Source organism: Callorhinchus milii, unplaced genomic scaffold, assembly GCF_018977255.1.
Source record: "Callorhinchus milii isolate IMCB2004 unplaced genomic scaffold, IMCB_Cmil_1.0 Scaffold5, whole genome shotgun sequence".
NCBI classification, from domain to species: Eukaryota; Metazoa; Chordata; class Chondrichthyes; order Chimaeriformes; family Callorhinchidae; genus Callorhinchus; species Callorhinchus milii.
In genome coordinates this window covers 50,634,483-50,655,783 of record NW_024704746.1, presented here as the reverse complement: position 1 = coordinate 50,655,783, position 21,301 = coordinate 50,634,483, and the positions used below count along the sequence as shown (strand labels likewise).

The 21,301-nt window shown below is 44.0% G+C and overlaps 1 protein-coding gene across 6 annotated transcripts in view; it reads right to left on the bottom strand.

The window, feature by feature from the left end:
• dennd5b (DENN/MADD domain containing 5B) overlaps positions 1–17,384 on the bottom strand; it is a 120,934-nt gene extending 103,550 nt beyond the window's left edge. For all 6 annotated transcript variants that reach the window (XM_007898604.2, XM_042335957.1, XM_007898607.2 and 3 more), the window contains exon 1: positions 17,174–17,384. In XM_007898604.2, coding sequence (XP_007896795.1) covers positions 17,174–17,267 — 94 coding nt within the window. In that variant the 5' untranslated portion in view covers positions 17,268–17,384. The remainder of the gene's footprint in view (positions 1–17,173) is intronic.
• Between the last annotated feature and the right edge of the window lie 3,917 nt (positions 17,385–21,301).

Here is a 21,301-nt window from a genome sequence, read left to right as displayed (position 1 = left end):
GTCTGCCTCTCCACACGATGCTGACCTCATTCATCAATGGGAAGAAGCTCGTCCTCATGAAATAGTGGCTGCCAAATGCTGTCAAATGCAAGTGGCTGAAAAATAAAATCACTCATCTTGTCCAGTAGACTGGTGGCTTTGCTGCTTTGCTCAATCTTTCCCAATCTGTTTGGCCATAATTCTGCAGTTCTGTAGCAGCTCAACACAGTGGTGATGATAGGTTTCCCCCTCTTCTATAAGGGGGGGCAGTGGGGGGAGGAAGCAGGAGAAATCCATCCCTGATGTATCTTAGTGGTTAGCTCACAAGACCTGGATTTGATTCCTAGTCCGAAGGGGCAAAACATTACCCAAGTTTCATTATTCCACACCCATCTGTTTCCCTAGCAGTGAGTAGGAACCCGGTTGTTACTCGATTGGCGGATCGCTTTTCAGGGATAATAATCCCTGAAAAAAATTTGGGTCCCTCAATCTATGACTGTTTGTGGGACATTGCTGTGCGCAATTGGCAGTCATGTTTGCCCACAAATTACAGTCAATCCACTTGACAATATATTCTGTGAAGCGCTTTGAGATGTCTCAACAATGTGATTAAGCGCTATAACAAATGCAGGGATTATTGTTATCATACTATAGCACCATAAGGGAACTCAGTCCTGCATCCCACCACAGGAATCGCACGTCATCAATCAGCACATATTTTGGGGATTACTGTAAACACTCAGTGCTGCACATAAGTAAAGCGAAATACTTCAAATGAATCTCAGCTGACTCAGATTCATTCTTCAGCCAACAAATTTGTCAACCGGCCAGCTAATAAATTGAAAACCAAAGCAGGTTTCACCAGCTCTCAGTGGAAACAGAAGCAAATTAAAAAGCATTTGGAGGGGATCCTGCAAACTGACTTAAATCGAGCAGGTTAATGTAATTGATTCAACTTTGTTACCTAAAACGCTTAAATAGATTCATTGGTTTTAATTCATCAGGAGTGGCAGAGCCTGAGATTTATCTTTGGCTTCACATGCGAGTTTGTTAATATCAGACAAAAGCATATTTGCAAAGGTAGACCACAAAAATTTGCATTTGTATAGCAGCAACTCGGAGTGCTTAACAACTTAACACTGAGCTGGGGAGAAAGGGGAGGTGACCAAGAGGTCATCTGAAGATGGGCAAGTAAACAAAACTTCCTCTTTCGTTGGTCCAATCAAGACATGTTAACTGGAAATTGGTCATGTGGAACAAATATGGAACACATTTATCTCTCAGTAGGCTTCCGTGCTCTCTTTTTACTTTGCAGAAGGAAATTGGCATCCTACCCCTTATTGAACCACTGACCAATTTCAATGTAATTGACAGACTCACAAACTATTTTGCCCTATAATGAATAGGTCTGTGCTCCAAAAGAACTGTGACCAATCCCCACGCCAGCCTCATTGCAGAATGAGGTCTATTTGTGGGACACTGTTGTGCGCAATTGGCTGCCGCACTTTGCCCACAAAATATACAGTCAGTTTACTTTACAATATATTCTGTGAAGCGCTTCGAGACGTCTCAGCGATGTGATAAGGCGCTATATCATATGCAAGGATTAATATTATTAGAGTGAACAACCAGCAATTTCTTTGGTGTGTCGATCGAGTGGAAATTTGTTATTTTCCTTCTCATCTGTTACGCAAACAACATTCTGGAGAATGGCAGCTTGAACAAGAAGAACCGCCACCAACCACACACACCTCGTCGCACATTCCTTTCTCAACTGATTCAATGCGACACTCTGGCCTTCTTCTACACTACAGGCTCAGTGAGGGCAGAGTGCTGGCTTTTAAATGAAAAACTGGATGGAAAATGAACCCGTGGTTTCCCAGAGCAGAGAGTGCAAACTGAGAAAACATCTTTGGATATTTTCTCAGTTTAAAAACACTAGTGGCAAGGCGGTGCAGAGACATCATTTTTAAATGCACATTCTGAATGAGCACCTGAGAGACTGTGGGAGATGGGGGTGGGGGTGGTAGAGATCATAAACTGTGAGAACTTTGGTACTAGCTGTTCAACAGTGCTCAACCGCCAACAGGGAACCAAGATAAAAATATACCTAAAGTCCAAAAGTGGAGTCCTATGGCTCAGTAGTTAGAGCACTTATCTCGCAAGCGAGAGACCTGGGTTCGATTCCCAGGAGGGTGAAACCTTGGGCAAGTTTCCTTACTCCACATGCCTGATAAAAATCCCTCAAGAAAATAGAAACAATAATAAATTGGTCGCTTCAATGCATGTTTGTGGGTTGTGGGACACTGCTGTGCGTAATTGTCTGCCGGGTTTCACCCACAAATATACAGTCAATTCACTTTACGGTATATTCTGTGAAGCGCTTTGAGACGTCTAGAAGACGTGAAAAGCGCTATATCAAATGCAAGGATTATTATTGTTATTATTATTAAAAGCAGGTCCAGCAAGTGAGCTGTTTGAACGAGGTTCGAGTACAAATGGGGTAGATTTCAATCACAATATTTCTCCAGAACAATGACTTATAATCATAATAATCCTTGAATTCCATATAGCGCCTTATCACGTCTTCGAGTCGTCTCAAAGCACTTCACAAAATATACTGTAAAATGAATTAACTATGTTTTATGGGCGAAATGCGAAGGCCAATCCAACAAACTGTCATGGATTGAGTAGCTAATTTATTTATTTTTTTGAAGGAATTATTACCCCCAGAAAAGTGATCCAGCAATCGACTAACAACCAGGCTCCTACTTACTGCTAAGTAAATAGGGGCCTGTGGAGTAAGGAAACGTGCCCAACATTTCGCCCTGCCCAGGAATAGTACCCAGGTCGCTCGCTTGCGAGACCAGGGCTCTAACCACTGAGCTACAGGATTCCACTTGTGATTCATCAGAGACCTGTGATTCTCCCAAGCTCAATTTCGCAGCTTGAACATTTTGGCACCATCAATTACAACACAATGTCGCTGTAGACTCTAGAGTATGTAAAGAGCGATTCTGAATGTTGCACAGGATTCATTTGTTGGAGGAGGAAAGTTGCCTATTGCAAGACAGCAATATCCATTATGAAGAATGTCATTCAAGTCTGCACCACAGGAGCTGAGTCATCCGCAAAGCACAGAGTCTCATTTTCCAAAACAAATTCACAATCCTTTTAGGCCATGATGAGGCCTTTCAGGCACGTTCATTGGATCATGTTCCATTTCCCTACCACGTAACATAATGTTTTTCCATTTCAGTCAATCTTTGAAATCTTTGTAAAGTGAAGAAACGTGTTACTTGATACCACCAGAATATGGGAGTTGAATTAACATACATAATTGAAGTAGTCATCTCTGGCGTTTTAGCCACTTGCTCATGTTAAATGATCATTTTCATGGGCAGATTGAAGAAAGTGGGACCTCCCTTCCAGCGACAGCCACACAACTAACTCATGCAATTTATGTCATTTTTAAAATAAGTGAACAAAATAGATCAAGATTCATTTCAAAAAGCCAAACACCCCCTCTTAATATTTAACTCTGATATCTAAAATGTGACATCTCTAACTATATAAAAAAAACTTGCAGCTTCTTTCTTATGCAAAGTTGCACGAGTAAACGAGAGAACACAAGTTCATTTGGACACAGAAAACAGCACTGCAGATTCCGTGGATATCCATTACCATTCTCAAACCACTTAATTCCATCATGAATAATTTACATACAGATGCGACACAGCATATGCCAAAAGCCAAATGCCCAGGGCATTTCTACTTGGCTGTATCAAGTATCTTCCGATAAGCTCTTTCCAGCAATTTAACTCCTCTTGCCTTTGTGTTGGTCAATCGGTACCAGAAGCACACTGGCGAGTGCTGCAAACTGAACCAAGCTGACTCCTTAAGTCAGAAGAAGAAATGCTATTTTTTTTCCGATTTATATTCATTTAAAACTTTTGCACATTTTGCGATGATACTCTGATAAAGAGTCTTTAAAAACATTCCAGTGTTCCGCCAGGTTCTCACTGTCAGATTTGTTTCCTTCTAAGAGTGGAACATGTGAAGCAAAATCGCAATACAGAATATCCTTCAGCTTCAAAGTGCACTGCCTCAATGCCAAGGAGGAAGAACATTCTGACAGCCACACATAACAACAATGCTAATTCATTTTTATATAAAATCTCCTTCAAATGTTCAGGAGAATTAGATTTCTCAACTGATACTGGATGACACTGCATCTGATTGTGCTTTATGACCAGAATCACCTGAAGATATCTGCTCGTACCCTCCGTTCCTCTGGCTTCGGTCTGCTCCACATTCCCTGCCCCAACCGCCCTACTATCGGTGGCCGGGCCTTCAGCCTCTCAGCCCCTAGACTCTGGAACTCTATCCCCCAGTGCCTTCGCCGCCTCCTCCCTTTCCTCCTTCAAAGCTGGTCTCAAAACCTTTCTCCTTGACCATGCCTTCAGCTCCCCTCTCGACTCTCTACCCCCTCCTCGCTCCCTCCCTTCCCTCCCCTCACCCTGACCATTTCCCCCTTGCTCGGGTCCTGACCCAACTGTACAGCGCCTTGGGATGTCCTCCCGACATGAAAGGCGCTCTATAAATGGAATCTTGTTGTTCTTGTTGTTGCACGATGCACATGTTCAATAACAATTGAAAACAGTAACTAAACTTTTCTCCGACACAGACCTAAACCTCAGCAAGTGCACATTACAATTCACTGATTGGAAACCGTTCCGTCTTGAACACATGTGGAAACCAATCACTGATTTTTTCAAATATGTTATTTTCAGCACTATATATGATACTGAATTAGGAAATGGTTTCAAAAATGAGGATTTTCTATCTTCCTCCATAATCTTCAAGCCAGCAAAACATTACGGCTGCCTGATTCCTGTGTCTCAACTGAAAAATTATGGCTGCTGATCCCCGGTGATGTTTTCCCATGAACAACTTATTTTACCATTTAGATTGAAAGATTCTGAATGAGCGGGTAATGTCATATTCACCGAGGATCTGAAAGCATGGCATTTCCATCGAGATTAGGTCACATGCAGATGCATCCGATGATGTCTCTGAAATGATGTGCCTCACTGCATAAGAAAAATAAGGTTTGCAAAACACCTTTCAGGCAACCCAGGGTGTCTTTAAATGTAGGGATACTCTGTTGGGAAAAAAATCCTGATCTAATAAAATAGTAAAATGCGAAAAGTATTTTTTAAATGACAGGTTAATGTAATGTTCCCCTGCAAAAATGGACATCACACTGTGCAGACTAATCCGTTACAGTAATCATATTCACACTCCACGTACACTCCCTAAACAGAGCTGAATGTCACATTGTTCTGCATTCAAGATATAATTCAGAAAGTGGGAGGATATTGCTATAGGACTATTGTTTTGGTCCTTGTTCACTGACGGACGGATGGATGAATGGATGAAAGGTTGAGATTGTTTTGGATAGCCAAGTTTGCTGTTGTTAACTGACCTCAAGCTGTAGTTCTCTCCTTCAAACAGAGTCCAGTTATAGTGACTGAAATACGATGGAAATGTTTATCGATTGGTTGGTTTGAACTGGCAAACCATCAAGGTATTTGCACCTGGCTGGCTGGGATCGGGTTACACAACAAAGTCAAGAGTGAAACCCAATCTCTTTGTAGTTAGAGAAGGGATGTGTAAGTTGATTTTGCATTGCAAACCAAATAGTCTAACAGAGTGCCTACTTAGTTTGAAAGGACCAGCAATCAGCATTTACTGGGTTAATATCTGTGGCTGGACGATACTTGTTCAAGATAGGTTTTATATTTGGAGATTTAGTGCGAAGCTCAAATCACTGCAACTTGTGAGGAGTTTGTTCCAGCAATACCTTGATATGCAGCAATTTGCAAGTTTCCTTGCGCAACCTAAAATGGTACAGTATTGTTTCATCATCTGGAAGGGTGTGAAGGTTGTGGAAACAGTGAATGCCAAGAGAAGGATTTTAAATTCTGCAGATGGGATCAAGTGTTCTTCCAATGTTGAATAATATACATTTAAATCCTACTAACCACATTGAAAATAAAAGAGCAATTAAACAACTAAAATACTTTCTTCATCGCAAAGGAGTGGAGAATTCTTAGATCTGCACAGTACCAAGTGGTTCAATGATAATGGAACGGATGCAGACCACACCTTGGGTTGCCTCCTGTTCTCAAACCAGGATGTCTGCTGCAGCCTCTTCTTTAATCACAAATATCAAAGAATGCATTGAGAACAATGCAACAATTCCAATTTTTCTGTCTTCGCCACTCAATTTCATGTCTCTCCTCCATGGGCTGTTGTTACAATCAAGTAGAAAAAAATAGACATCAATTTGCGCTGTGTTTATAATGTACTTTTTGCATACATTCACATTGCCAGTTCATACGTGTGTCAGCCTGGTTCAGGAGTACTCTCGCCTATGAGTCAGGTTGTGGGTTCAACCCCCATGCCGGTCTTGAACTCGCATCATCTAAACTGAGACTCTAGTCCAGTGCTGGGGGGGTGTTGCATTGTTGGAAGTGCCGTCCTTCCGATGAGTTGTTAAACCAAGGCCCTGTCTATTCAAGTGGTGAGGGATTCTTCAAAATCAGTTCCCATTAAACCTGAAAGCCAAAGCCCAAATGGATGGAGTGGTGGTCCTTGCTGAACAAGCAGCAGGAAGCTGCCAAGAATGCACACTCCACCTCAATGAGCCAGTCCGGAACCTTGCCGTCTTGTTTGACCCTCAAGTATCCTTTCTACCCCATATCCGTGCCATAACCCGCTCTGCCTTTCCCAACTCCACAACATCGCACACCGCAGGCTGCCAAGACCCTCATACGCATATTCAGAACATCCAGGCTTGACTGTGCAAACTCCCTACTTGTCCGGCCTCCCCAACTCCTCCCTCCATAGGCTACAGATCACCCAGAACTCAGATCATGTCCTCTCCCGCTCCAGGGTACATGACTCTATCAACCCGATCAGACTCCACTGACTTCCCATCGCACAGAGGATACAGTTCAAGATTCTGGTCCTCACCTTCAAAGCCCTGCTCCCCCTACCACTGCGACCGCCTAACCCCCTACCAACCTGCCTGCTCCCTCCGCTCGCTTAGCGGTCTCTGGCCTGCTTCACATCCCCCGCCTCGCCCACTCCACCCACCATTGCTGGGCAGCCTTCAGCCACTCTGCCTCCACCCTCTGGAATTCCATCCCGCAGTGGACTGTTCGGTACCGAGAGAAATACTCATCTGTTGGGCAAACCTTTTTTTCTTTCCTTCTATCTCAAGCAAAAGACATAGATCTTGTGTTGCAACCTTAAATCGGGTGCAAAGGTCAATTGATTTTGCTGTGACTCACAATCTGTTTTTGTTGAAATATCTGATCTTAACAAGTACTTCCCTGACCTTTACCCAGTTGTTGTCCAACCATCTACCTATAAAGTAAACCTGCTCAATTCTTGCCAAGACATGTTCAATATAATTCACACAAATGGATTCCTCTTGAGAAACACTTCTCCAGCACTGATACAACTGCAAATTACCATCTTTCTCCCATGTTAGTCCTTTTAAGGCTATCATTATTCCTCTCTGAATTATTTTATTTGTAATGCAGTTAATATAATATTGATCATGACTGCATTTGATATTCGCCTTTCATGTCGGGAGGGAACAGTGTATCCTGTGAAGCACTTTGGGCTATCCTTCTGACGTGGAAGGTGCTATACTAAATTTTTCGCGTTTCTCCTAAGAGCCAGTTTCGTCCCTGATTACCTTCCCCAAAGGATGATTTTTAAAAAAAATTTGGAAAATGGCACTTGTTTTATCTGACCTTGAACGAGTGAGTGGGCCCAAGAACGACTGAATGGGCTCAAGAACACTCTAGTTCTATGCCCAGCATTTAACTGACTGCTCGATTGAGATGATTTGCCATAAAGAAAATAATAATAATGATCATCTTTGCATTTGGTACACGTTGGGAGGACATCCCGAAGAGCTTCACAGGATTTACTGTGAAGTGGATTGACTATATGTGGACAAATGCAGCAGCAATTTTGCACACAGCCACATTCCCACAAACAAACATGAAATGAATGAGTTTATTTGGGAGATTGTTGGCCAGGACACCAGGAGAAACTGAGTTCTCTTTTCAATTAGCGCCTTGGGATCTTTAATGTCTACCTGAACAGGCAGACGGGACCTTGGTTTAACGTGAGGGATGGCACCTCTGACAATGCAGCACAACTACCAAGCACTGCATTGGAGTGTCAGTTTAGCTTGGGTGAGTTCAAGTCCTGACGTGGGACATGAAGCCGCAACCTTTTGGCTCAGGAGCGAGAGGCAGGCTGCCACACAATTTAGTATGAAGACGTGAACATCAATCACACTGGCTGGTGCTGAAGTTCTTCGATAGCATACAACTCAGAAGAAGAAATGGGGGAAAAAAAAGTTGAGTGTGAGAATAATTAGTTAGTATTCATGCAGTATCTGCACACACTTTAGCTAGCAGATGGCAGCCAGCAAGAGTCTTCAATCCTTTGTTCTGAATGCCCTAAACTGGTTCTCAATGGTGATCAAAGTCAGCTGCACCCATTCTGAAGTGCTGACCCCAAGAAATGCATTGTGTTTTGTTCCACCGTTTTGCAACCTCACACAAAGAAGCTCAACTCCCAGGCCCACAAAGGCCACGCAGAAGCCACTGGCCAATAGTCCCAGCGCAGATAAACTACAATACCTGCCCCCAAGCGAGGCTGAAACCTCTATTTTTTCTGAAGCTACAAGGTACACATCTGCCAGTTTCAGTTAGACACTAAAGACAGCGTGATCTTGTTTCTGAACACAGCAGAACACACGCATCAACATTCTTTTCTGAAGGTGTCTCCTGTGCAAACCATCTGTCACCCGGAAAAAGAAAAAAGACAAACAAATGCACATGCAAAACTATCCAGAAATTGAAGTGCACTGTTTGATGAGAAAAGATTATGAAATGTATTCACTATATTTTTAGAATATTGCAACAGTTCCACTGTTTATGGATCAATTTCATACCAGTGAGCACTGAAGAAAATACCCTTTTACCAAGTCAATTGCAAACCAACCGCAAGATCTGATGTGGGGCTTGATCCCACAAGTCTGCAGAAAAGGATTCATTAGCAAGTGAACTTAGGTAACTCGACGTATAAAAATAAATTCGCAAACAAATTAAAACATCAAGTTGTCGACGGAAAGTTGGGTGCGATAGAAATTAAAATAATGGTCGTCACAGAAAAAAGTGTGCAGCTAATATCTTTATATCTAATATAGGAGTCCTGTAGCTCAGTGGTTAGAGCACGCCCCTCTAGCCTCTTACTCTCACCTCTCGAACCTAGGTTTGATTCCCCCAGTGCGAAACGTTGGGCAAGTTTCCTTACTCCACACGCTTAATAATAATCCATCAAGAAAAAAATAATAAATTGGTCATTTCAATCCACGACTGTTTGTGGGACACTGCTGTGCGCAAGTGGCTGCCGTGTTTCGCCCACAAATATACAGTCAATTTACTTTACAGTATATTCTGTGAAGCGCTTTGAGACGTTTAGAAGACGTGAAAAGAGCTATATCAAATGCAAGGATTATTATTATCTTAACTTTGCAACACTGAGATGGATGATTATTTACGTTGACCTCACTGTTGGAAAGGCAAAGTGCAAGCCTGATATTCCTTGTTTGGCCTGCCACAACAGCATGACAAACCATTAAACGCACCGCTAACCTCACAAAATGCATCCAATTCATCCAAACGTCACATTCCATTCCCTCACGTGAATATGCCGAATGTCAAACAAAACCTCAGTATTCGTATGAACAAATTAAATCTATTCAGCTTCATTAATACAACGCTCAGAAGTGTTCATTCAAACGTCAGACAAAGCTTTCAGACACCAAACCCTCTCCTCCATTGAATTCATGTCAAGGCTTTTATCATTGCACGACTGTCTGTGCTAGCTGGTGTGGTGCCGTGTTTGGAAGTTCCCTTCAATCTTACACGAAGCACTTGTCTGTACAGAAGGATGAATGCACCCAGACAAAGAAAAATCAGCTTCAAATTCTGTCCTTAGCTTAGCTCTGAACAGATTCATCTATAAATGAGGCATTCGCCTCTTACTGTTACCTTATACATGATGGACAAAATTATATTATTACAATAGTTGAAAAAACGTTATGACAATGATATATAAACCCATCAATATTATTTCTGGAAAGACTCCTGATTTGAAATGTACAAATTGTGTGTGTTGGGGGTGGGGGAAGGGGAGATGGATGTTCCATGTGTCATTTATCTGGCAGAGGGGAAAATACACCACATCACAAGGATTTCATTTGCTGCACCCATGAAAGAAGTGATTCTGGCCAATATTAAGTCATCAAAAACTCTCATGCTCAATGGGAGACCTTGAGACTTACACACATCACAGCGTTTACAAAGAGCTTCACAACACTTGACAAAATCCGGTTAACCAGCACATTCAGCTAATTCCGATTCAACACATTTGCAATACATCTACATTTAAACTGAATGCCTAACCTCACCATAAAAATAATCAAAGAAATGGGAGGCACCACAGGACAACACAGTCTTCTTGGTCAGTCTGTCCATTTGCCATACACTATTTCTGGGCTTATATATTCCACTGAAGTCTCCCGTAACCCTGAGCCCTGAAAGATACAGTACCATCAAATGAGATCAAGCCACAGTTCAAATTATATCTGAGCAGAGGATCTGGCTTTGCACCACAAGGTCTAGGAACTAATGTAGTTAAGTGGTTCGGGACGGAACTAAACACAGCTGAGTTCAGGCTAGCAAAAAAGGTGTGTAATAATATGCTGCGAGGATGCCATAATTCTGAAACCTAAACCAAATTAAACAGGTTAGGGTTAGGTTTTTTTTTGCAAGCTTAACTCCCATTTTCACAACATAAAAGATTGTCCCGAAAGAGGATTCATACCTCACATGCATTTTCAACCGTAAAATAAAGCTGCTCTCACTATTTTTCACAGTGTGCTTCTGAGAGGGCTTTGATGTCAGCTGTGGATGCTCCCTTTTATTCTCTCATCTTTTCATTAGCATTTTTACATGAGGGGAAAAACAAATTGGGGAAAAGCAGCACAGGGTAAATCGCTGCTACATGGCTGATTACAGCTTTTCCACTTGGTATGTCTTCCTTGTCCCAGTCCACAGTGAATGCTGGTATCACAGCCTACAGTATTCTAATGTTTGCTGCACCATTCATCTGATCAGAGCAGCTCACTGCAGTCTTGGACAGCAGCTCCTGTGCAGTGCATTACGTAATGACAGAACACTTGAAGAGGATGCAATTAGCCTTAAAGCTGAGACAACACACACACTCGCACACACACACACGTACACACACGCACTCGATTCTTTAATGTTAGCAAATTCTTGTCTTCCCCTCCTGATGACAAACATAAATAAAATGTCACCCTTCCCCCCGCTTTCAGCGATTTCAAGCTGCCATGTTAAATTCCAAATACTTTGCATTATTCTCACTTCCCATAAACAATCCAAAGTAATTACAAAACCAGCTATTGGCGAGACAGATTTGTGTTAGACGGGGATTTACAGGCCAAATGTCATCAGCAGTTGGAGCTCGAAAGACAGAACGTCAAAGCAGCTGCACACCATGATGCCGTTGTTAACACATTGCACAAACTGCTTACCTAATGGCACCAAAATATTTGTTGATCAAAACAACAATCCATTTTGTCCCACAAGCATCACTATTTCAAAAAATTGTTGGGATTCGTGACATTTATTGATGCTTCTTTATATATGAAGGTCACATTTTTAAAACTGGGTCAATGACAAGTCTCATTACGGAGAGTAACAGCGGAAGAAAATAATTACACCTAAGATCTCTTCGATCTGTGGACAAAAAACGTGAAGGCAGGAGGCTTGAGTGTCAGAAAGCAGCAATATCGCTGATAAACAGTGCCTTGAGGTTATCACATGAAAGCTTGCTCAGAGGTTTCTATCCTTTGAACCTGAAGTCTAATTCAGGCATTTTATATCACAGAACTACTCAAAGAAGCACATTCCATGTGCACCACAATGAAAAAACACAACTGTGCTCGTAGAGTCACAACACTTGACAGCAATTATCTATGAAACTGAGACAATTCAAGGTTAGAGGTGGAATATCAAGAGTCACAATTATTGCTGGTAGAACAGGGGTGGGCAATTAATTTGGCTGGCGGGCCACTTCACGGGTTCATTCACAAAGTCCATTCTTTGTTGAATATTCGGCCTTCAGCATCCACTTTCTGCTTCTTTCGAATTAACGTCCACTGCAGTGAAAAGTATTGCCACAGTTGCCGTGCTTGTGTTTGAAAACTTGCCAATCCGTAAATTTCTGAGGTCAGCCTGATTCAACACTTAAGCAGGACTGTGGAGTCCTGTAGCTCAGTGGTTAGAGCACTCGCTTTGCAAGTGAGAGACCTGAGTTCAATTCCAGGCAGAGGGCGAAACCTTGGGCAAGTTTCCTTACTCCACACGGAGCCTAATAATAATCCCTTCAAAACCAAAAACAATAATAAATTGATCATTTTCAATCCATGACTGTTTGTGGGACATTGCTGTGCGCAATTGGCTGCCGCGTTCGCCCACAAATATACAGTCAATTCACTTTACAGTATATTCTGTGAAGCGCTTCGGGACGTCCTCCCGACGTGAAAAGCGCTGTATCAAATGCAAGGATTATTATTATTCAGGGAGTGTGCGCACAACTTAACAGTGTGATCGACTGATGTTCCCGGTCTGATTGAAATGCAAAATTTGTACGATTTTCTGGGACTAAATGAACTATAATTTTTCTATTGCTAGACACAATGCCAGGCCGGATAGAATAATTTGGCGAGCCGGATATGGCCCGCGGGCTGTATTATGCCCACCCCTGTGGTAGAGCAACAAACAACAACAATAACTTGCATTTATATTGCAACTTCCACATGGGGTATCTTTGTGGGACGCTAAACAATGGCGTAATTTGACACCGAGCTTGGGAGAAAAGGGAGGTGACCTTAGGAAGATCTTCAGGCGACTTTGAAGATGTTCTCACCTTGTCCTCTCTTTTCCTCAGGCAAAGCCCAGAAAATCACAATGTAGGCAATGCGCTGAAATGCCAAAGCAGAGCTGAACAAAAGTACCACAAGTCGATTCAAGGCACTGACATTTTGTTTTAACTCTACCCATTTGTTTTTCCATTTCAGAAATCCACTGTTATTATGGTATGGATGACGCTCATATTCAACAATGAACTTTAAGAAATATTCGGATAAAAGTTTTGAATAAAAAAGTATTCAAGGAGATCAGAAACGGAGAATGAGACCAATCGGGTGAACTCAAGTGGTGGTTTTCTTACTATTTATATAATAATATTTACATTTGTTATAGCATCATTCACGTTGCGAGGATGTCTCAAAGCACTTCACAGTATATATTGTAAAGTGTATGCAACTGTGTCTTGTGAGCAAACACGGTAATATGTGCACAACAATGTCCTGCAAATAGTCATGAAGTGAGTGATAATTTTATTTGTGGGCCAGGACACTGGGAAAGAGAAACTCCCTTTTCTTTTTGAATACTGCCATGGGTCCTTAAGCGTCCACATGAACAGGCTAGTGAGGCCTTGGTTTAATTAATCCAAAGGACGCACACAATAATAATTCTGGCTATTCACTCATCCAGTGCAGTGATGGTCAGCTTTGCTTGGAAAGCTTTGCTTAAATCTGAAAAAAGTTGAAAGAAATTATGCTATAATGATAGGTTCTGTTATTCCTAAACATGAGTCAACCTGTGGTCAGAACACATGATCACGCACAGATGATACAGGAGTTGAAAATGAGAATGGACATGGACTGCACATTCTTTTTATACAATCAGCTAACTGAACAATTTTATTGACGAGTCTGAATGCCATCAATATCACAATGAAGTCCACAGATTAGGACATTAACTGTTGGAGTCGGAAAGGCCCAATTGGTACCGTCAAGCACTTGGGGGTCAGGAGAAAGCCATCAATATTGCCTAGTCAACAGCTTCAGTCTTCCTGAGCTGAACCACCAATTGTACACTTCTTCTTCAACTGCACTCCATTCTGCTGTCACTGGTATTGCACTCACTGCTTCCCCAGCATCGATGAAAGCTCCATATAACTAGTAAAACGGGCACATTGTTACATTACAAAAGTAGATCTGCTCCTCTGAATAAATCTGCTGTGCTCTTTCACCATCAGTGGCTTGTGCTCCGCAGCACAACAGAGCAGAGATTATTGGCTGAACAGCAAGCAGCATCAGATTGGGAGCCAACGGTTGTTTCTATCTTTCTCACATGAAATTGCTCAAGCTGTGACAATACCCATCACCATCTCAATGAATTCTTCAGCTCATAAAGATACAGGGGGAAAGCAGCTCAACATGAACGATAAAAGAGCAACAACAACAAAGTAACATTTAGCGCCTTTCACATCAGAAGAACATCCAAAGTCCCTGGACAGTTAAGGGTTTGCACCCGAGCTGGGGGTTGGAATCAAAAAGGGTGGAGGGTAGTGGGGGTAGGAGGATGGCCGAAAACACGATCAAAGAGGAAAGCCTTGAGATGGGCATGAAGGAGGGATTCCAGGATGGAGTGCCAGAGAATGGGGGCAGAAAAGCTGAAGGCCCGACTGCTAAAGGTGAGGCGGGCAGGGACATGGTGCAAGCCAGTGCCCGCTGAGCGGAGGGAGCCGACAGGTTGGTCTGGTGTTAAGATGTCGCAGAGGTAGGGAGGAGCAAGACCATGGAGGGCTTTAAAAGTACGAACGAGAATTTTAAACTCAGGCATCCCAACATGGTTAAAACACTTGATAGAATTTGTGTTTGTGCATTTCTTTCAACTTATGTCAGATTGATGCAAAGCATTCCAAGCAAAGCTGACCTTCACTGCACTGGAACATCCACGTGGTGATTTGCTCAACATGGCATGATGTCAACTCGTCTACATTAGAGCATTGTATTCATGGGGTCACAGAATGGAATAAAACATTTGATAACAACACTAATAAAGAGCCATATCGTGTTTGAGTTGGTGATATGAGGCAAGTCACATGATGTACGATTGAATCACGTGAGACCAATTCAATTGCTTTGCGATTGTGTCAGACTGATATTGTATGGACTTGTGGACATCAGTTAGTTATTCCCAATAATCAGTTAGATTGTTTTTTTTTGTCCCTCCTTCTTCTCTGCTGAAGATGCAGTCTCTGCCTGGGGAACCAAGGCCTGGTCAGCCCCTCAACTATGTCAACAAAGAAGCTATTCTCCATTCCTGTGTGCTGACACTATGTGTCAAAAGGCTATTCAACCCCAGGGAGCAACAAAGCAAAGTCTGGTCCTGGTTTCTTTTTACAGATGGTAATTTGCAGCTAGAACGGGTTATCAGGAACCTGGGATTTAGGCTAATTGGATCACTGTATGTGTAAATGGCTCACATAAGGTCACTCAATACAGACCAGAGAACACAACCCGGACGGACCTTTTTGGTGTTAGGATTTTTGGCTAACATTCAGGGCTTTCATCACATGATTATTTCTGGCCATTGGGCTGAATGGAACTACTGTGCACAGAATACAATATAACACGGGGTGTCCCATTCCACAGGGAGAAATATCACCAGCTCCAGGGCTCTCGAGCAAATTGGTCTCAACTTAGTTCTCAACAGCAAAACAATGGAATCCCTCCCATCCTCATGAACAACAACACAACAGAGAAAAATATCAAGCTGAGGAATTTACAGAAAATAACAAAAAAAAGTGCTGGTCTTTTGCAGATTCCTGTCCTTTCTAATGAATATGTAACAGATTTTGCAAAACTAACAGACAGTAGACAGCAAGAGGAAGGAGTTTCTCTCTCTCCCGGCATCCTGGGCAACAATCCCCCAAATAAAATTGATCATTCTTTTCATGGCTGTTTGCGAGACATTACTGTGCTCAATTGTGCTCCCACGTTCACCCACAAAACAATCACTGCACTTTACAGTGTTTGCTGTGAAGCGCTTTGGGATGTCCTCCCGATGTGAAAAGCGCTATGCTAAATCTAAGGATTATTATTATTCATTTTATTATCATGAATAATTATTTCTACTATCCGTCTCGATATGGCTGAGAACACACCATGTTCTGAAGCTGAGACCATTAATCAAATGAATATATTGCAAATCAATAACGAATATAAATAGCAATCCCTCCTTAATGGAACCTTGTTGTTGTTGTTGTTAGCATAAAGCAGGCTGTATCTGCAGAATGGTAACGAGATTTTGTTCCTCCAATATAATCTACATGTTTCAGTATTATTATTTTGCCCTGAGCAATCACAGGCGGGACGCTCTCCCTGCTAGTCTCTTGCAGTTTGGACATTATGGCAATGACACTGGAAAAACTCTTCACTTTTCCAACCAACATCGAGTACCAAGCAATCACACAACAAACAACACCAACAACCACAGCTTGCATTTACATAGCGCCCCTCACCCAGGATAGCGTCCAGGAGCGCTTCAAAAATAAGATGCTCGAAATAAATAAAGGCTCAAGACCCTGTGAGGATTATAACAACAATAATCCTTGCACTTGATACAGCGCCTTATCGCGTCATCGATATGTCCCGAAGTGCGCATCACAGGATACACTGCAAAGTGGAGTGACTGTGCATTGTGCGGTCGACTTGGCACGTCACCGTCCCGCGGACAGCCACGGAGTGAGCGAGCGAGCGAGCGACCCATGGTATTTGGGGGAAATTGTTGGCCGGGAAAGCGAGTCGGAGAGAAACTCCCTTCTCTTTTCGAGTAGGACCATTGAGGGGATCTTTTAAATTCACCTGAAATCGGGGCGGATTGTGTCATCCAAATGACCCCCAAAATAACACAACCAGGAATGGATGGCACAAGGCGACCGGTTGGCACCAACACACAGCCCACATTGGTTCACATGCCCACACCTCCCTGTGGGCACTGTGTGGGCACTGTGGGCACTGCTCTCTCTCTCTGGGCTCTGCTGACAGCTCAGCTCAGCCGCAATGGCAGGAAAGCTCCGGCATTACTGACGGGAGGCGGTGGGGGAGGATCTGCTCAGTCAGTGCCGGTGCCTTCATCGCGGGGTCACTCACCGGAGAGCTCGTCCGGCTCCAGTCCGCTGTCAGTGTCGATCCCGCCCACCGCGAAGTAATCAGCGAAGCGGCACGAGGTCGCGCTGCCCGTCATGGTGGCGCCGGGGCTGCGGGGCCGCTCATCCTCTCGCCTCCACCCCCATCAACACCGTCCCACAGGGACACTCCCGCACAGTCTGACAATCCCCGGCGTGGCTCTGCCTTCCCCCTGAACCGCGGGCCGGGGGCCGGGGGCCGGGGGGGTCTGAGCCGCCGTGAGTCCTCTCTCCTCTCTGTGTGTCTGTGACTCTCTCTCTCTGCTCTCCTCCTCCTCTCTGTGTGTGTCTGTGACTCTCTCTCTCTGCTCTCCTCCTCCTCTCTGTGTGTGTCTGTGTCTCTCTCTCCTCTCCTCCTCCTCTGTGTGTCTGTCTCTCTCTCTCTCCTCCTCCTCTCTGTGTGTGTCTGTGTCTCTCTCTCCTCTCCTCCTCCTCTCTGTGTGTGTCTGTGTCTCTCTCTCCTCTCCTCCTCCTCTGTGTGTCTGTCTCTCTCTCTCTCCTCCTCCTCTCTGTGTGTGTCTGTGTCTCTCTCTCCTCTCCTCCTCCTCTGTGTGTGTGTGTCTCTCTCTCTCTCCTCTCTGTGTGTGTCTGTGACTCTCTCTCCTCTCCTCCTCCTCTCTGTGTGTGTCTCTCTCGCCTCTCCTCTCCTCCTCCTCTCTGTGTGTGTGTCTCTCTCTCTCTGCTCTCTCTCCTCTCTGTGTGTGTGTCTGTCTCTCTCTCTCTCTCTGCTCTCTCTCCTCTCTGTGTGTGTGTCTCTCTCTCTCTCTCTCTGTTCTCTCTCCTCTCTGTGTGTGTCTGTGTGTCTCTCTCTCTCTCTCCTCTCTCTCCTCTCTGTGTGTGTCTGTGTGTCTCTCTCTCTCCTCTCTCCTCTCTGTGTGTGTCTGTGTCTCTCTCTCTGCTCTCTGACTGCGGGAGGTGTGTGTGTGGTGTGTCTGTGTCTCTCTCCTCTCTCTCTCTTCTCTCACACCTTCCTCCCAGTCCTGTGCGGTGTATACCGACCCGCAGAGGGCATCACCGTCAAACCATCCGTGTCATTGCTCCTCACAGCCCACAACGAGCCCGACAGCAGCACATTTCCTTTCTTAAAAACAAACATAGGAAATCAAACCTTACTGTGCAGGGACAAGAGTCGTGTAATGGTCACAGAAAGCAAACCACAGAGAGATTGTGTTGTGTCTTATGTCCCCATGAGCCAACTGATCAAATCCCACTCTCACCCCCTCCTCCATCCCCAAAATAAATTGTACCAATTTTCAGTGTTGCTGGATGGATATAATAATAATAATCCTTGCATTTGATATAGCGCTTTTCACGTCGGGAGGACGTCCCAAAGCGCTTCACAGAACACACTGTAAAGTGAATTGACTGTATATTTGTGGGCGAACGCGGCAGCCAATTGCACACAGCAATGTCCCACAAACAGTCGTAGATTGAAAATGACCAATTTATTATTGTATTTGTTTTTTTTGGAGGGATTATTATTAGGCTCTGTGTGGAGTAAGGAAACTTGCCCAAGGTTTCGCCCTCTGCCTAGAATTGAACTCAGGTCTCTCGCTTGCAAAGCGAGTGCTCTAACCACTGAGCTACAGGACTCCACAGGACGTAGGATTTGATTTTGCGCCTTTCTAGCCGGTGGGGGAACGTCTTAACGCGCTTCACGAGATTTACTGTGTATTTTCTGGGCGATGTAACGTAAACTGGATAGCGTCTGGCTTTGGGAAAGAACTGGCAAAACAACAACTTGCATCTATATAGCACCCTTCACGCATCTTGGAGCACTTCACTGTGTCGGAGCCTGACGCCAAGCCAGGGAGGTGACCACAAAAATGGTCGAAGAGGAAAGACTTCGGGCGTGATCTGAAAATGGGGAAGGAGGGGGGGCAAGGCAAAGGGATTGAGAGAAAGAGTTCCAAAGTTTTGGGGTGTAGCGGCGGAAAGCACCGCCGCCGATGGTGGAACGGAGAAGACGAGGGACAAGCAGGAGGCTGAGCCAGCCAAGGAGAGGCGCCAAGTGGTGGAGCAGGGAGCAAGCAGGTCAGAGAGGTAGGGAGGTGCTAGAGCGTGAATGGATTTCTCCTCATTGCAACACGACACAGATACATTCAGCGGCCATAACTGAAAAGCACGACAACGTGACTCACACAACATTACAAAATGCAAGAAGAAGGACAGTCGTGGCAAAGTGACGTATAACACTGTGGTTTGTGGTATGTGGGGTTTCACCTACTCTTTCTCCAGGTGGTTTCTGTGGAAGCATCATCAGAAACCAGGCACTTCCCCAGCATCAGAGGGAAAATCACAAGGACATTCCTGACCCCAAACAATGTGCCTGCCTCCATTTCACCAGAGACAGAGGATAGTTCTGGGAAACCCAAACAATAATAATTATAAAATAATCCTTATATGCAGTAGCCAATTTGCGCACAGCAGTGTCCACGCAAACAGCCATGAAGTGGATGATTAATTCTATTTGGAGGATTGTTGGCCAAGATACCAGAAGAAACTCCCTTCTCTTTTCAAGCTGCATTATGGAATCTTTAACGTCTACCTGAACAAACAGATGGGGTCTCGGTTTGATACCTCATCTGAAGGATGGCACCCCCGACAATGCAGGACACCCCCCAGGGCTGCAGTGGAGTCGCAGCTTTAGACAATATGGCTTCCAAGTAACGACGTGGGTCATGAATACAGGAGGCGAGAGTGCTGCCAACTGAGCCAAGCTGATGCATAGAAACTCACCAAGTGGAAAAGGAAAAACAAATCCCAATAATTTAAGTAAAAACGTCTAAGAGAATTTACAACAAGGTTGTAACTTATAAGGTGCCTAAATCTAAGCTTTAGTTCTCAATAGACAAACTACTGTCTTGTGTTGTTTGCCCTTGGATCCACATTGTGACATGCTTAAGAAGCATCAATAAAGTCATTTCCTGTGCACTATGAGTGGAAAACAAATTCTAGTACTTTAGGCACTTAGCGTGCAGGCGCACCAAGTAAGAAACGTGTCATTGACACTTTCTGAGCATGGATGCACAGTACTGGATGGGCATTTGAGCTGGCAGTAGTTGCCAGTACAGGAGGGATGGGGGAACATAAGAACATAAAAAATAGGAGCAGGAATAGGCCATTTGGCCCCTTGACCCTCCCACACCATTTAATAAGATCATGGCTGATCTTCTAACCAAATTCCATTTATCTGCCCTATCCCCATATCCCTTAATCCCTTTAGTTTTTAAAAATCTATTGACCTCAGATAGCGGCAACGGGCAAAGTGACCAAAATGTGATTGAAGAACAATGTATGGTGTAGCTTGTGTACATGCAGGAGGTGATTTCAGTGGCAATCTGATGACCCAGAAGTCAGCCATGTCTTCTGGCTCCACTGAGCTGAGCTGACAGAGCTGGATGACTGTGCTATAATAGGAATAGCCATTTCTGGGTCTCCTGCTGCACAATGAGCAAATGGTGGCACCAATACTTAAGAGTATCTCTCGTGGTGCAATACCAACATTTTAATTTCAATACATGACATAAAAGATCCACGTGGAAGCTTTCCTCCAGAGACCAGCAACTGCGTTTGAAAACAGATGTCTTTGCTCCCAGCTTCTTTCCCTCTCACACAAGATGGTGGAGAGTTGGGGTGGGGGGGAAACAGACATGTTACGTGCATCATCATTTCTATACATAGCTGGACTGAAAATCCACTGTTGTTCAGTGACCAAGAGGGGCATCAGCATATGAGCCGTGCAACAGAAGAACAGTAGTAATTCAGGTACTGGTACATCAAAGCAACGGTTTCACTTTGGCCTGGGATGCTAGCAGTTGCATCACTGGTGGGAAAGACCCGTAGTGGAAACCCAGCATTGTTTCACACCTCACTGCTACCTTTGCATTTCACAATCTGTTAATTGGCAATGGGTCCTCTTCCTTGTGTTCTTTACAAGCGGGTAGAGGAGGGAGAATGAAAAAGGGGAGTTGTTGGAATCTCCCCTTCCATCACCCTATATAGCTCTTGGAAAGAACCTCCCCTGCCAGAAATGTTGACCCTGCCTTCGCTTTCAGGTAATGGTTGATGCTGTCCTGTTGTTTGGCGATCT